The 14,608-nt window shown below is 42.1% G+C and overlaps 1 protein-coding gene across 2 annotated transcripts in view; it reads left to right on the top strand.

The window, feature by feature from the left end:
• Ed (hemicentin protein echinoid) overlaps window positions 1-14,608 on the top strand; it is a 113,557-nt gene that overhangs the window by 77,729 nt on the left and 21,220 nt on the right. The window contains exon 1 of one of the 2 annotated variants that reach the window (XM_076441341.1): window positions 6,581-7,322. The exons of the other annotated variant lie outside the window; for it this stretch is intronic. Coding sequence (XP_076297456.1) covers window positions 7,256-7,322 — 67 coding nt within the window. The 5' untranslated portion in view covers window positions 6,581-7,255. Of the gene's footprint in view, window positions 1-6,580; window positions 7,323-14,608 lie in introns of those variants that run through there. 2 annotated transcript variants of the gene reach the window in all.

Below are 14,608 nucleotides of genomic sequence, written 5' to 3'. Positions count from 1 at the left end.
TGCAGAGGAAGAATTCGAGAATCCAGCGGAGGAAGAAACGGCCGGTGGTTGTTCGACGGTCGAAGGACACCTAGGTGCAGCAGGTGTCCATTCCTGCGTGATCGCGCCTTTCCACCCGACTCTCACCCTCTTCGACTACCTGCTCGGAGGCTTCGACCATCTGCCTCTCGCAACGCGAAGCGAGAGCGAGAGAGAGACTCCTCTATTTTCCTAGGAATAAATATCCTGGTGCGCGTAGGAGAGTCTGTCGACGAAAGGTGCGCGGACATATGGCCCGCGGGAAAATCGACGCACCCCACCCCCGCTCGCGGCCATTATGCTCTCGAACTATGGTCGAAACAGAGAGGCGAGATAAAGGAACGAAGACAGAGAGAAAGAGAGAGTAGTAGAGAGACGAAGAGGATAGAGGAAGAAGCGCACGAGAAATGAAATCGAAGCCGGGTTCTCGAGGACAAGAGGATCCCGGAGCGAACGAGAAAGCAGCCAAGGGGAAAGCCGGGGCTCTTGCCGGTTCGATCGGCCGTTTGAAAAATCGAACCGTCCGCAATTGGCCGGCACGGTCGCGGCGGAAGCGGGAGCGTGGTCCGGCCACGGGAACGCTTCGAAAATGCGCTTAATTAAACGGTAACGATTCCCGTTCGTGGCCCGTTAACGAACCTTTCGTACCCCGGCACCGGAACGCGGAAAACGCTCGCCCCGGGATAAGCCGGCCGGAATCGTCGAAATAATTGCGGTCGCGATAATTGCGCCTCGATTCGGGGCGTTCCGCAGGGCCCCCGCCTCCACCCCCCCGCCCGGCCCACCAACCACCGGCCAGTAGATTGAAAGAGCGCCCTCGAATACCTTCGACCTTCGATCCCTCGTACATAGTTCGCTCGCTTTCTTCGGTTTTAGTTCGCGCGTTCAACTACCGAACGTGTTGCAACGCCTATTTGCTCCTGCGAGCTCACGAGCTTGCCCGCTTCCCGGGACGTGAGCGATTCGAGAGAGGTGTGTTGTTTCGGTGGAACAGTCTTTTGAATTGTCGGAGCACTCCTGGTGCCACCAGGGGCAATTACGTTGAAGGGAGATGAGACTAGCAATTCTTAAGAAATCTAAACTTGGGTTCTGCAAAGATTGCAATTCTGTATTTACCTGTGGGCCCAGAACGAGCCACTGGGAGCACTCCGGGTGCCCTCAGGGGCAATTACGTTGAAGGGAGATGATACTCACAATTTTTTAAGAAATCTAAACTTGAGTTCTGCTTACATCGTAATTAAGTATTTACCTGTGGGCCCACAGAACACACCACCGGGAGCACTCCGGGTGCCCCCAGGGGCAATTACGTTGAAGAGAGATGAGACTCACAATTTTTAAAAAATCTAAACTTGGGTCGCCACCGGTCAAAATGACCGGTTCCAGATTTTTGATTTTACAATTATTCAAATAATAAAAATGATTTCATAAGAAATGATTGTATAGATATCTTCAGTGAAGCACGTATTACAATACTAGCCGCACAACGTCTAAATAAAACCAATCTTGTCATTTTTATAAGGGAACATGTACCAGTTACTTTCAAGCCTCGGTAGGTTTAGCGTTAAATTGCAATTCCATATTTACCTGTGGGCCCCGAACGAGCCGCGGCTCCATGGCTGGCCCGTTCGCGCGAGGACGCCTCGGTACCGCGCGAGTATTAAAGAGCATCCCCACTCCGGGAGATGCAAGATGGGGCCCGGGGCCCTGGAAAAATTGCCGGGGGTCGGCACCGGCAGGTTCGCCGGCGAAAAAGCTCGGCAAAACGACAGACGGCCGCACGAGAGAAGGTTTGGCAGTCCCATGGGCCTAGCCCGCGGCGGCAAGAACCACCTGCCGCAGAGGTCGGTGGGGGCAAGCTGTTCTCGCGCGTCCTACCTCTCTTCCAACCGTGCTCCCCTTACTTCTCCACAACCCCCTTTTCTCGTTCTCTCTCTCTCTCTCTTTCTTCCGTGTGTGCCCGCTTCCTCCTCGGTTCCCGTCTTCATCATATCTTACCGTTCCCCCCGGTACACTCCACCGGGCCCCTCGCCCGAACGTGTTCTCCGCGCTCGTCTTCCGTCCCGGCTATGCCACCTTCGCCTACCATCACCGCCATCACACCATCGTACCTCACGGCTCCGGTCCGACGAGCGTGCATCACGTCGACCGGTTGTATACACGGTGTCCCGAAAGATGCACCGCTGAAGCACGCCCCGGTGCAGCCGTTGCAGTCGGCGTTGCCCTCGCACCCCTATGCTATTATGTTAGAGACAAAGAAATGATGTTTCGGAAGTGTTCGTTATACAATGCTGGCGTAGGGTGGTGTACACTTGTCGAACTGCATTGAAACAAATGTAATTGTTCGTTTCATTTTGTTTAACTCGTCTTCGCGTCCACTGATTTTATGCAGCTGTCGGAGGAACTTTCATCCCCTTCTGCAATAAAGTCGGTGAAGAAGACAAATGTACAGAGTGTCTTCAAGGTTTTCATTGCAGAGCTGCAGTGACAGATGCTCAACAATGCGCCATTTTATTTCAATCTCATTTTACTCGATTCATCCTCATTGACTCCAGATTTCATTCGCTCATCCCCCTTTGAGATCAAGATGAACGTGAAACAGGCAAAGGGATAGTGTCCTCAGGTTTTTATAGCACAGTGTTAGATGCCAAACACTCGAAGTTACGTCGAGACAAATGCGTATGCAATTGTTTCTTTCGTTCCAACTCATTTCCATTGATTGTAGATTTTACTCATTCATCCCCCTTTGCGGTGGTCCCAAGGCTCCTATTGCAACGCGGGGTGCAGTGTTAGATGTTCCCGAGGCTCAATCGAGACAAATGCATTTACATTTGAATATTTAACTTTATTGACTCGGTTTCATCGACTGCAGATTTTATGCAGTTGTTGAGTGCGAGGGGGTGGGAAAGACAAACGTGTCGTCGAGGTTTTTATTGCACTGTAGGGGTGCAGTGTCAGATGCACAGTGCAGTTGAAAAGAACGCATTAAGGAACTACGATCTCTGATGCAATTATTTCCTAAACATATTCATAAATAGACTACGGATTTTATGCATTTATGACAGAAATGGGTTGGTGCAATTTAAGACAGTGGACAAATTTAAAAAATTTGAGAACATCAATATGTATTTGTTGCAGCTTATGAACATTATTAAAGAATGAAAGAAATTATTACTTGGTCCTTATATGTGTGTTAGAACAAATAAGTTGAATTAATTATAAATAAGTTGAAATAAGTTCAATAAAAATGACTGCAGTCAGTGTTGGGCAATAAATAAATTTATTTTTTATTTATTATTTGTTACTTGGATATTCAAATAAACAGCAAACAATAATCTATTTATTATTTGAGCAAGTCTAAATGAATTATTTAAAATAATAAAGTTAATTGTTATTTACAAATACAATTTCAATTATTATTTGTATTGACAAATAATAAATTAAATTGTATTTTTATTGATTAATAACTAGGCCCTCATTGTATATACAATATACAAGAAATAAGAGAAGAAACTATTTGTGTGATTTCCACCTCAATCCAAATAATAAAAAATAATCTTTTATTTGCAAATAAGAAATAATAAATAGATCACCTTTGGAATTATTTAAATCACTTTTATTTAAATGAAAAGTTTAGTTATTATTCGAAATTAAAATCACACGTTTATTTATTATTTAAAATAAAATTTTCCCAACACTGGTTGTAGTTGACGCAAACAATTTTTATTTTGCATAAAGTTCCGCAGTCTAATACCACCAAGGATCAGATTCTTTATTTTTGATAATTCAAGTGTTCCAGCGTTTATCTGACAGGCCCATAACAATTCATAATTTGTAATATGCAAGTTGAAAGAATGTCTCAAGGGGTTAGCACCCCTGTACATTTTTATGAATAATAATACCAAGGGTCAGATTTTCTCCATCACTCAACTGTTCCAGCGTTTTGCTCACAGACCTATAACATTTTGTAATTTGTGATATGCAAGTTGAGAGAATGTGTCAAGGGGTTGGCACCCCTGCCAGCGGCCTAGCGAACGTAACAAGAGCGCGGCCAAGGCGTAATAAAATTTTGTCTGATTTTCCTTCTCCATAAATTAGCGTCTCAAGCGGCTCATTTCCATAAACGTTTATAATACCCCTTGGTCTACCGATTACGCGCTACCGACACCGATTAAAACGTGCTCTGGCGGGGCGTGCTCTGCGCGATTTTTAACGTAATCGATAATCGTTAGCGATCTGTAATTGCGGAGGGGAACGATTACAGCGAGTTGTTGCTGATAATTACAGAAAGCGACTGTGGTAATCGAATTAACAATCACATTTCAATCCTCGTCATTAACGCGGGATCGGATTACATTTTTGCTCGATCCAATTCTCTGCCGTCGATTCATCGTAACAGACAAGCAAATGTTGCTAAATATCGGTCTTTGTTCTCCCGAGTCTATCTTCATATCCGTTCGCATCATTCCCATCGATCCCAAAAATTATTCGATGCACACAAGCACAACGGCTTCCACTGAAATTCGCAAATTAACGCAGCATCGCTAATTTTGTGCGCTGCGTAATGGATTGTTCAGCTAGTTCTTTCAGCCCCTAATTGGTCAGATGATCTGCCTTTTTTAGTTAACCCCTTACAAAGTATCGACACAGTGGTGACAGTCCGGCAGAGTTGCGAAAAAATTTAATCAACGATTGACGAATTTTCTACTTCGATCGTTAATCGCAATTAACAATTAAACTCCTACTTTAGTCATAGTTTTTTTGGGTTAACGGTTACATTCTTTTCGATTGTAATCGTCAATCGGATAATTGATTAATAGACTGCGGATTTTATGCATTTATAACAAAAAATTGGTACGTACAATTTAAAGCAGTGGACATATTTAAAAAATTTAAGAACATCAACGTATCGGTTTCAGTTTAATAAAATAATTAAAACAAGAAATTTTTATTTAATCTGTGTGTCTTAGAATCGACGCAGATATTTTTTATTTTGCATAAAGATCCGCAGTCTATTGACTAATAATTCACTGCTGAAATTTCGAAATGAAATACGAAATCAATGATCGTTTGATGATTTCTTTTTTTAATCAACGATTGACCATTTCTTTTTTTAATCAACGATTGACCATTAATTTCGTCAATCGATTGAACCAATCGTCCATTTTTCAATGATTACCGTTTTTAATCGTACACATCAATCCATCAATCTTGATTACAATTTTAATTGATTAATGCCCGACTCTGCAGTCCGATGTTCACAGGTGGACATTTCTTTCTTCGAATTTTCATGTTTATCGCAAAATTGATTACCAGTTATATAATAAATTAGAGAATTCAATAATTATCTCAGACATGTTTCACGTTATAGTCTGAAACAAAATTCGAGCTCGGAAATATTCAATACTGCCGGGCTAATTATTTTGTTACACATCTCTTTTACCAATACATTGGTTACATTCGCGGACCATAACTGTTATAAACAAAAAGAAAAAGAGTCTTATAGATCCACAAAACATATATTTTAAATTTTCATTAAGGACCCTAATAAAAAGGTTTAAAAAATGGCTTTTTTATTTTTGCATGTAACTTTATAAATTATAATTTTTCGGAAAATCTTTTTTGCACATCATTTTATAAACCGGTGCTTCTAATTGATTATAAAATATCAGGTCGTTTGTTACAATTATAAAAAAGTTATTCTGTTTTAAAGGGCGTTCGAATACTTTCGTGAGCCACTGTATAGGAAAAAGTTGTTCAAAACGTAGAAATCTATAGCATATTTCAAGATGATCAAAATCTGAGAGGAAACCCTTCTTCTAAATAATAACCATAACTATTATTTGTAACCAAAAAGTATATAAATCGATATTTTTTAATTATTTTGTCCTTCGAATTCTTTTCTTTACATTTTCATAATGATCAACTCCTTATCAATGATTTCTATCGTAGAAAATTTTAGAATAATTGTTATTTTTGGTTCCCGGTTACACTTTCCTGATTAAAACGCTACCAAACACGGCGCTATTCTGCTCGTGTTTACCCATTCAATGCACGGTAACGTGGAACCTCAATTATCCAAACTGAATTCGAAGTAAATTGAAACAAACAGTCTTTCATAAGTATTGTCACATTATATCCACCTTATTAAACACAAAGGAAGAAAATGAATTTCCCGAGTGAAACAATGGACAAAGTGGGTAAACAAATTACCTGTAGCTTTGAACTTATTTTTCCTGTGCGAGCCACCCTTGCCCCCAGGTTCTCAGGTATCCGCTACCTGGCGAGAGGGTAGTTTTCCGGGTCAGGCTCATGTTCGCCATAATTACACGCGACCTTTATTTCCATGTCGCATTTCGCCATTGCGTGCCCGACCGCGACCATAAACACAGCGCGCGTTAAATACCCGAGAGTTCCGATACCCTACATTCCGGACACCCAGTACAATCTTCCGGCGCGCTCTCGATCGTAGTGGGGGTAATGGCGAGGGGGAGCGTCAGTAGAGGGGCAGGAGCGAAACGGTGGGGGGTAGGAGCGAGCAACGCGACCCCAAGCTCAGTCGTCGCGCGACCCTCGTCGAGTGCGTTTGTGTCGGTGTTGCTCACGACTTTTTTCGGACCTGGAGCCAGCTGCTGCGTGTGTTCGACGAAGTGCATAGTTGATCGGGGTGCACTTGCTCGAAACTGACCGAAAGAAAGCATCATTTTCTCCTGTCTTGGATATTATTTCTCCCTGCGGGTACGTTGGGAAAGTGTGTACCGGAAAAAATAAGGTGTGCTTAGAAGATCCGCGAGAGGGGCGCGTGTTGCGCGCGTAACAGCCGCGCCGAACAAAGGACGGCTGCAACGTGGCGTTTCGAAACACCGCGCGCGAAGCTTCCGCCCGCGAGACAATCCGGTTTTCACCTGGAGAGGTCTGGAAAATCGGCAGCTTCCAATTGTAGTAAAGTGTGCAGGTCGGTGAGACATGGGACACTCGATCTACCGGGTGGACCGCGAACAAGCGACCGGAGTGGCACGCAGTGCGAAAAATAATTCGCGGTAATCCGCTGGCGGGAGAAATCGAATCAGCGTTGTTTCGTGTCATCGAAACGCACCGGTCGCGAGTGACAGTGTTTTGTCGGAGATCGAACGGACTTACAGTGATGGCAACCAGAGGATCCAGGCAGTAGCGATCCCTGCCGATTCACGATCGGTGAAAGTCGCATTTTATCTAGCGATTATCGCAGCTCTGATCCACGATGGATAGGATTCGCATGATCGTCGACACGGCGATCGCTGCCGTTCTCATACTGGTACTCAGCCCCGGTGAGTAGATCCGCATAGTTCTCGCTTTCGCGTTTACGCGAGCGTCTTTTGAATACGCTCGCCTTCAACACGGTTTCGGATTCCGCGAATGTGAGATTCCAGCGAGGCTCTCGAGTAGAGGATCTTTTGTCTCTACGCTCGGGGAAATAGAGTTAGGTTGTGATTTAGATATGGTCGCTGCCGATCCAACGGCCTTGATCTTCGCGTCGACACCGGAGGATCACGCTTGCGTCCGGTTTGATGCTGGGGTAAGATCGCTGCGGAGGAATTCGGATCGTAGAGTCGGATTATGTTACTCGTTTGCGGAACTGTTCGGACGGATTCGTTTCAGTAGGGTTGGAATTTTGAGAATTTCAACCCTTCGCAGTCGAAACTATTTTATCACAACATTCCTTCCGATCTGAAATACCTTTCTTTTTATGTGAAAGTCAGTCTAGCTTTGTTCACACTATTTTCATCACTGGAAAAGCAATTGCGACGGTGCGTAAATAAATACGAATTTTTTTTAACGTGAATAGTGGTTTCAGCATTGGTGTAGTAATTTTTGTAGTTTTTAGTTAGGATTACGTTCATGATCTCGCGGTCCATTTTGATCCGGGATTATAAGCCCTATCTTAACTTCGGCAAATTTCCCGGAACCCTGAATTAATTTATTGGCCGTTAGAATGATCATTGGACAGCGGATCTTTATGCAAAGTAAAATGGTTCTACTTGAATTGCAATAAACTACAGTGAAATAGAAAGTTATTTTGTTTTTAATATGTTAGTAGGCTGAAAAAAATAATGCAACAGCGGTTTAACATTCTTCTAGTCTACTGTTTTAAAGTACACCCACCCATTTTTGTCATTAATGCATAAAATCCGCTGTCTAATGATCATCGACACAAAATTTATACGATCTCGATGAATTATAGTAACCACGTTGATCTAGCTTGCATCCCTCTTTGTGTTGAATCTTGAATGGGGTCCATTTTGATCTAAGATTATAACCCCCATCTCCAGTATATCCTAGTACTTAGAATTAATTAGCTGTTAGTATTGACATTAGAATGACTGACACAAAATTTACACAATCTCAGTGGATTAGAGTAACCAGGTTGTTCTAGCTTGCATCCCTCTTTGTGTCGAATCATGAATGGAGTCAGGGTCCATTTTGATCCAAGATTACAACCCCTAACTCCAGTATATATCCTAGTTCTCAGAATTGATTAGCTGTTGGTATTGACATCAGAATGCTGACACAAAATTTATACAATCTCAGTGGATTATAATAACCAGGTTGTTCTAGCTTGCATTTTTCTTTGTGTCGAATCTTTAATAGGTCCATTTTGATCCAAGATACCAACCCCCATCTCCAGTATACATCCTAGTACTCAGAAATAATTAGTATTCATATTAAAATCATTGACACAGAATTTATACAATCTCAATGGATTATAGTAACCAGGTTGTTCTAGCTTGCATTCTTCTTTGTATTGAATCTTGAATGGAGTCGGTTTTAATCCAGAGTTACAACCCCCATCTCCAGTATATTCCCCATTACCCAGAATTAATTAGCTGTTAGTATTGGCTATATTAGAATCTGTGTGAGAGAGATCATCGACACTTTATACAGTCCCAATGGATTATTAGAATCTTCACAGCTTCATTGTAACGAGGTTGATCTAGCTTGCTCCTTCTTTGTGTCGATTCTTGAATGGGTCCTGGGTCTATCTTGATCAAAGATTACACGTTCGAATCTTCCACTAGCCAGATGTAATAACCAGCTTTAGATTCGACGGAAAGATCGATAAGAGTCACGATAGGATCGATATCGATCTCCAAGATGCACTTACGACTTAGTCTACCTCCGTAAGAGGCCGCCATTAATTCGGAATTTTAAGTTTCGTTGGAACGACGCTGATTTAAGCCAGCTCGTTAATAAATATTGATACTGCTATAGCGGTTCGTGAGATTTAGAACGCGACAGGATAACCGGTTTTAATCGCGAACGAAAGTTCGTTTAGTTTTTGAAAACACCGTGTGTACGGTACCGGTCGGTGCGATTAAGATTTCCCGTAATTTCAGCTGTTTTTCCACGGAGCCATTTATTGTTCTAACTAGAAACACAGCGTCTGTTTTTCTTCTGCGGGAACTTGTGTCGAAAATGGCGAGTCTCTCTCTATCGAATTCCAGAAGCTGGTTAAATTATTTTGTTTGTTGATCGAAATCGTTGCCAGTAGAATGTGAAAATGCTCCGGTGGAGAACTGCTAGCTTTGTGTTAACTTTCTGGGGGACGAATAATTGTACAATTCTCGAGACGAATCTGTTATGGAACACCGAAATTTTCTGTCGACTTGAAACTGTTTGTTCTCCCGTGGAGATGGTTTAACGAGAAGAGTGAAAATCTGTTAGCAGTTGGGAGGATATGCGAAGTAGAGTTTCATATTTAGATGAGTCCTTACCGATTGACTAGCACGGGGCTTGCGCTTCCCACAATTTCTGCTATGTAACTTCGGAACAATGGTAATTCATTCACCGTGTTTTGATCAAATGCAGCATTAACGTTCCGTGCAGCTCTGCAGCAGCGGCAGCATTGTGTCTATCTTCTCAGTCGTACGAAAAAATGTTCGCTATAACCGACGGTGATTCATTTTGACGTAAACTCTCCGTCTAGGACGAAAATTACACAAGATGAACCTGAAGATATCTCGACGCGTAGATTTCATGCTGTATTATACTGTACTTTTCGAAACACAGAAGTTGTATCTCGTATCACAACAACTGGCTCTGTTAAAATTTCGTGTATAATTTAACTGGATTAACATTGATGCAGGAAATTGCGTAGTCTCTGGTAGTTGATGTTAAACGTGTTAACTTTAGAGTGCCCCTAGCTTGATGATAACTATAGTCGACGCGTGTAACAGAAGAAAAGGGTGCATTTATTCAGACTACCCTGATTCGTTTAACCTGTTGAACCTGTTGACACGTCGACTGATCCTGTCACCCATATAATCACGCTTTGAAGCGACGTTTCGGTGTGCTTTAACTATCTTATACGAGATAATGCGGAAAGCAAACAAGTTTAGTGTATCGATTGGATCGCTATCCACTATTTCTGGTGTATTACATACTCTTCCACACCTTGCGAAATTATAGTTACACGCGAAATGCATTTTAGTTAGGAGCTGTTTAGAAACAACAAAATTCGGAGGTCGCAAAAATATCGTCGAAAAAGAAGATTATAAAATTTTATAGTTCCAAACTTTGTGCTGACACTTTATTTCAAATTTCAGACAGAGAAATTTCAGTCATTAATCTTTACTATTAATTTAGAAATTTTATGGGAGTATAGAATGTTACCCAGAGCACTTCTGAACAACGTTTACGAACAATAAGGTTCACACGAGAAATATCCATCGAAAAGATGGGGGCCCATTCGAAGCGTAAAATGGCGTCCTTAATTCGACTTCGAGGACAAACTACACAGCAGATAGAAGTGCTAGCCTCATTAACCCTGGTTAACTAACCTGTCGTGTTCGCCATTTCATTTGTCCTCTTCTCTACAAGGAATACTATTTTCCTAGTCAAATGGAAAGAGTTTAATTATCGTGACCTTAATTGACGTGAAAAAAGACGGTCGTAAAAGCAGTACAAATTTTCATTTTACATCAAAACCAACATTACATCTTCGAAGAAAGCTTTAGCCGAACAATTTTAAACGGAAAACAGAACGGTGTCGACGACGCACAGCGGGACAAACCGATGAATTCTGTGTCAAAATCGAAGATCTTTCGATAGAAATCAGATAGAGCGATGATTTTTTGTTTAAATTAAAGCTGAAACATTGCAAAATATGGAAAAAATAGAGAGATTATAGTAGGAACGTTTTTTAACCTTGAAAAAATTCGTTAAACTTCAATTAAAAAGCTTAAATACTTACCTCACTGTCTGTGTAAATGAAAATATCATTTGCACACACAGCATACAAGGAGAGCCAGCGATAATCGCAGCGATACATCAAGTGACATATGTCAAGTAAATGTTCAAATACTTCGTTATATTTATTTTTATTTTGTTTTATATATGAGAATATACAATATATCTTCAAACTAGTGGGTTTTCAAATTATTTCAACGAAAAAATGATTCCATTAGTAGATTTGTTCACAAAAATCGATTTTTTGCAAAATCCTGAGATCGTCGACGAATTTTGAGACCAGATTTGACATCGGTGTGAAAAAAATCTACGGGAAATGATGTATAGCATGTGAAAAAAATTTTTTTCCGCGCGTGGTATTGGATAAACCACAATTTTCTTGAAATTGTGCAAGTTTAACGAATTTTTTCAAGGATAAAAGACGTTCCTACTATAATCTCTCTATTTTTCCCACATTTTGAAATGTTTCAGCTTTGCTTTAAAAAAAAATCGTTGTTCTATCTCATTTCTATCGAAAGTTCTTTGATTTTGACACAGAATTCATCGGTTTGTCCCACTGTGCGACTCATAGCAGTTCATAGTAGTTCCTAGTAGCTCCTATGTAGTAGGTCATAGTCTTACTTCATCTCAACAATTCCAACCGAAGAGCTATAGAACAGTGTCAACATAGTTCCCAGTAGTTTCTAGTCGTCATCTAGTTCTCACAAAAGCTTAGTACCAGCTAAACCACCAGTAAATAATGTCACGGTATTAAAGAGTAAATTTTTAATAGCTCGTAGTATTATATTTCATCCCAACAATTCTGAACGAAGAGCTACAAAACAGTGTCAACTACATTTCTAATAGTGCCCATCAGTGCCTAGTAATTCCTAGTAGCGCTTAATAGTTCTTAGTGTTACTTCGTCGCAACAATTCCGATGTTAAAGCTACAAAACAGTGTCAACTACTAGTAGTGCTTAGTATTTCCTAGTGTTACTTCATTCCAACAATTCAGATGTTAAAGCTAGAAAACAGTGTCGACGACGTTTCTACTAGTGTCTAGTAGTATCTAGTAATGCTTAGTAGTTCCTGATATCGCTTCCCCCCACCAGTTCCAAACTGCTTCGAGATACAAAGCAGTATCAACGATATTCCCAACAGTTTCCAGTTGTCTTCAGCTTTTCAAACAAAAACAAAATAACTAAGTAACTAATAAATGACGTGGTAGAATTAACTAGTAGAATGAATATATCTTGAGAGGATAGATACGTGGAAGATTCGATGGCTCGGCTCGAGATCCCGACAATTCCTCGGTGCAACAAAACGGTGTCGACGACGACGTTCCTGGTAGTTTCTAGTTGGCGTCTGGTTGTCGCGGTTTAGCCGGCCTCTCTCGTGCATCGTCGTCCTTTTAACAAACCCGTTCCAGGCCGCGGCGGAGCCCGAAGGCCTCCTTTCCCTTGGCCAATGCTAACCGTTCACGATCTTGTGCCGATCGGCCAACTATCCGCTGTTGGCAGCATTGTATATCGTAACCGGCTGTACCGTCTAGGTTCTCTGCCATCGCCATTTTAAGGAGTTGTAGCCACGACACCAACAGCTGTACACCATGAAAATGGTGGACCGGTTTCCCCTATATAGGAACACGGAGTTACGCGTCTCGACCTCTCTTCGGTGGGTGCCAAGATGGATGAGTTCAAGGTACACCTCCGGTAGAAACGGGTCGACTCGAGATTCCTTTACCTGGACATCGCTCCGAGAGACTTGACCGAGGCTCACGAATAGCCTGCTTCTTTCGTCGTGGTTTCTTTCAACGAAACCGCGACGGGGTCTGCAAACGATCCGTGAAAACGCTTGCTCGTGGACGTTCTTATTCAAAGAGCGGGGCCGAGAGGTGCGCTGAAATTTTAACATCTTCCAGCGACATTCGATTTCACCACCAGCTGTGCGAATTATGCGGCGGATTGATCGGGTGTAATTAGAGTCGCAGGGACCCCGCAATTTATTTGCTGACTGGAAACGTCTACGCAGGAAATTTCCTTTTTGTTGGCCCGTTAACGCGGGAACTCTGCTCCGTTGCTTGCGAAATTGGTCGCCATTAGCCTGCGGGTTATTTCATGCGAAATAAACATTCCGAGACACGGCCACATCGACATTTATTTCTTTTCTCAGTCACTCTAACCGGTATTTTCCGATTGCGATTCTCCATGAAAATTCCATTGGGAAATTTTTATTTTGTAGAAATCGAGATCGATTAAGACGATCCACGAACGTGAACGAAAGGTATAATTCTATTTAAGCGGGAACAGACGTCCACCTCGCTTCCGGGATTCGCAATTAGCGCGGACGGTTTTTATTAAATATAGAAGTCCACAGTTAAATAATTCATCCTCACATGATGTGAGGTTCTCATCACGTTTTTATTAAACATAGAATGGTACAGTTGAATAATTAATTGCTCCATAATAATTCCTAACGCGACCGTTCGTCACCGACTATCTGGCAGTGGGGTTAATTGGGCCCAAAAAAATCTGTTTAGCATACACTTGTCCCGAGGGTGAATGTTAGCGTTGGGGAGTGAAAATGGTCCTCGAAATTACGAATTGAAACGAGACTTCTTCAAGACACCATTTAAAATATTTTTGAAAGGATTTAGGACATGGTCTGCATCGGGAAACCATTTCGAGCACTTTCCAAAAACTACCCCCGGAAAATGTGAAGTTCGCGTCACGTTTTTATTAAACATAGAATGGCGCAGTTGAATAATTAATCGCTCCTCAATAATTACTAACGACCGGTCGTCATCGGCTATCTGGCAATGGGGTTAATCGGGGCTGCTTCTAATTGGAAAGTCGAATTATCGGCGTTTTCTTTGGATCATACTATTTGTGACAGTGCATGCAGTAAGAAAAGTGACATCGTACGAAAGTGTGTGCCGTTTGTAAATTTAGACCGTCTGGAAAGGGTCGACGGGTAAAATAGAAAATCGCGAGCATGATCGGGGTTCCTATTAATAGAGCGAACACCCTAAAAGTTATTATATATAGAGGGCCGTGTTTAAATAATCAAATCGGTCGTTTGGCCAATCGGAAATCAATAAGACCTGTTTTCGTGGATCGTTTCGCCGCCGAAGAAAAATTGGTTTCAACCGATCAAAGCACGCGCGGCGACGGGAAAACTAGTAATTTCTCTTTTCCGCGATAGCAGTCGATTTCTTACAGCATGTCACCCGGTTGATTCGGCCTAGAATTTCGTTTTTGCGTCACGGCTTTGCCCCCGGGCGCACTCGATCCCGGGAAATCGTGGAAAATCGTGCTATCGAGCTCGCGTCCGCGGATAAAAACGAAAAAATCGTCACGGTACATTAGGCGCGGAGTTAACAGTTATC

Source organism: Lasioglossum baleicum, chromosome 16, assembly GCF_051020765.1.
Source record: "Lasioglossum baleicum chromosome 16, iyLasBale1, whole genome shotgun sequence".
Lineage (NCBI taxonomy): Eukaryota > Metazoa > Arthropoda > Insecta > Hymenoptera > Halictidae > Lasioglossum > Lasioglossum baleicum.
The sequence above is the reverse complement of the archived record's forward strand: the minus strand, read 5'-3'. Positions and strand labels throughout refer to the sequence as shown.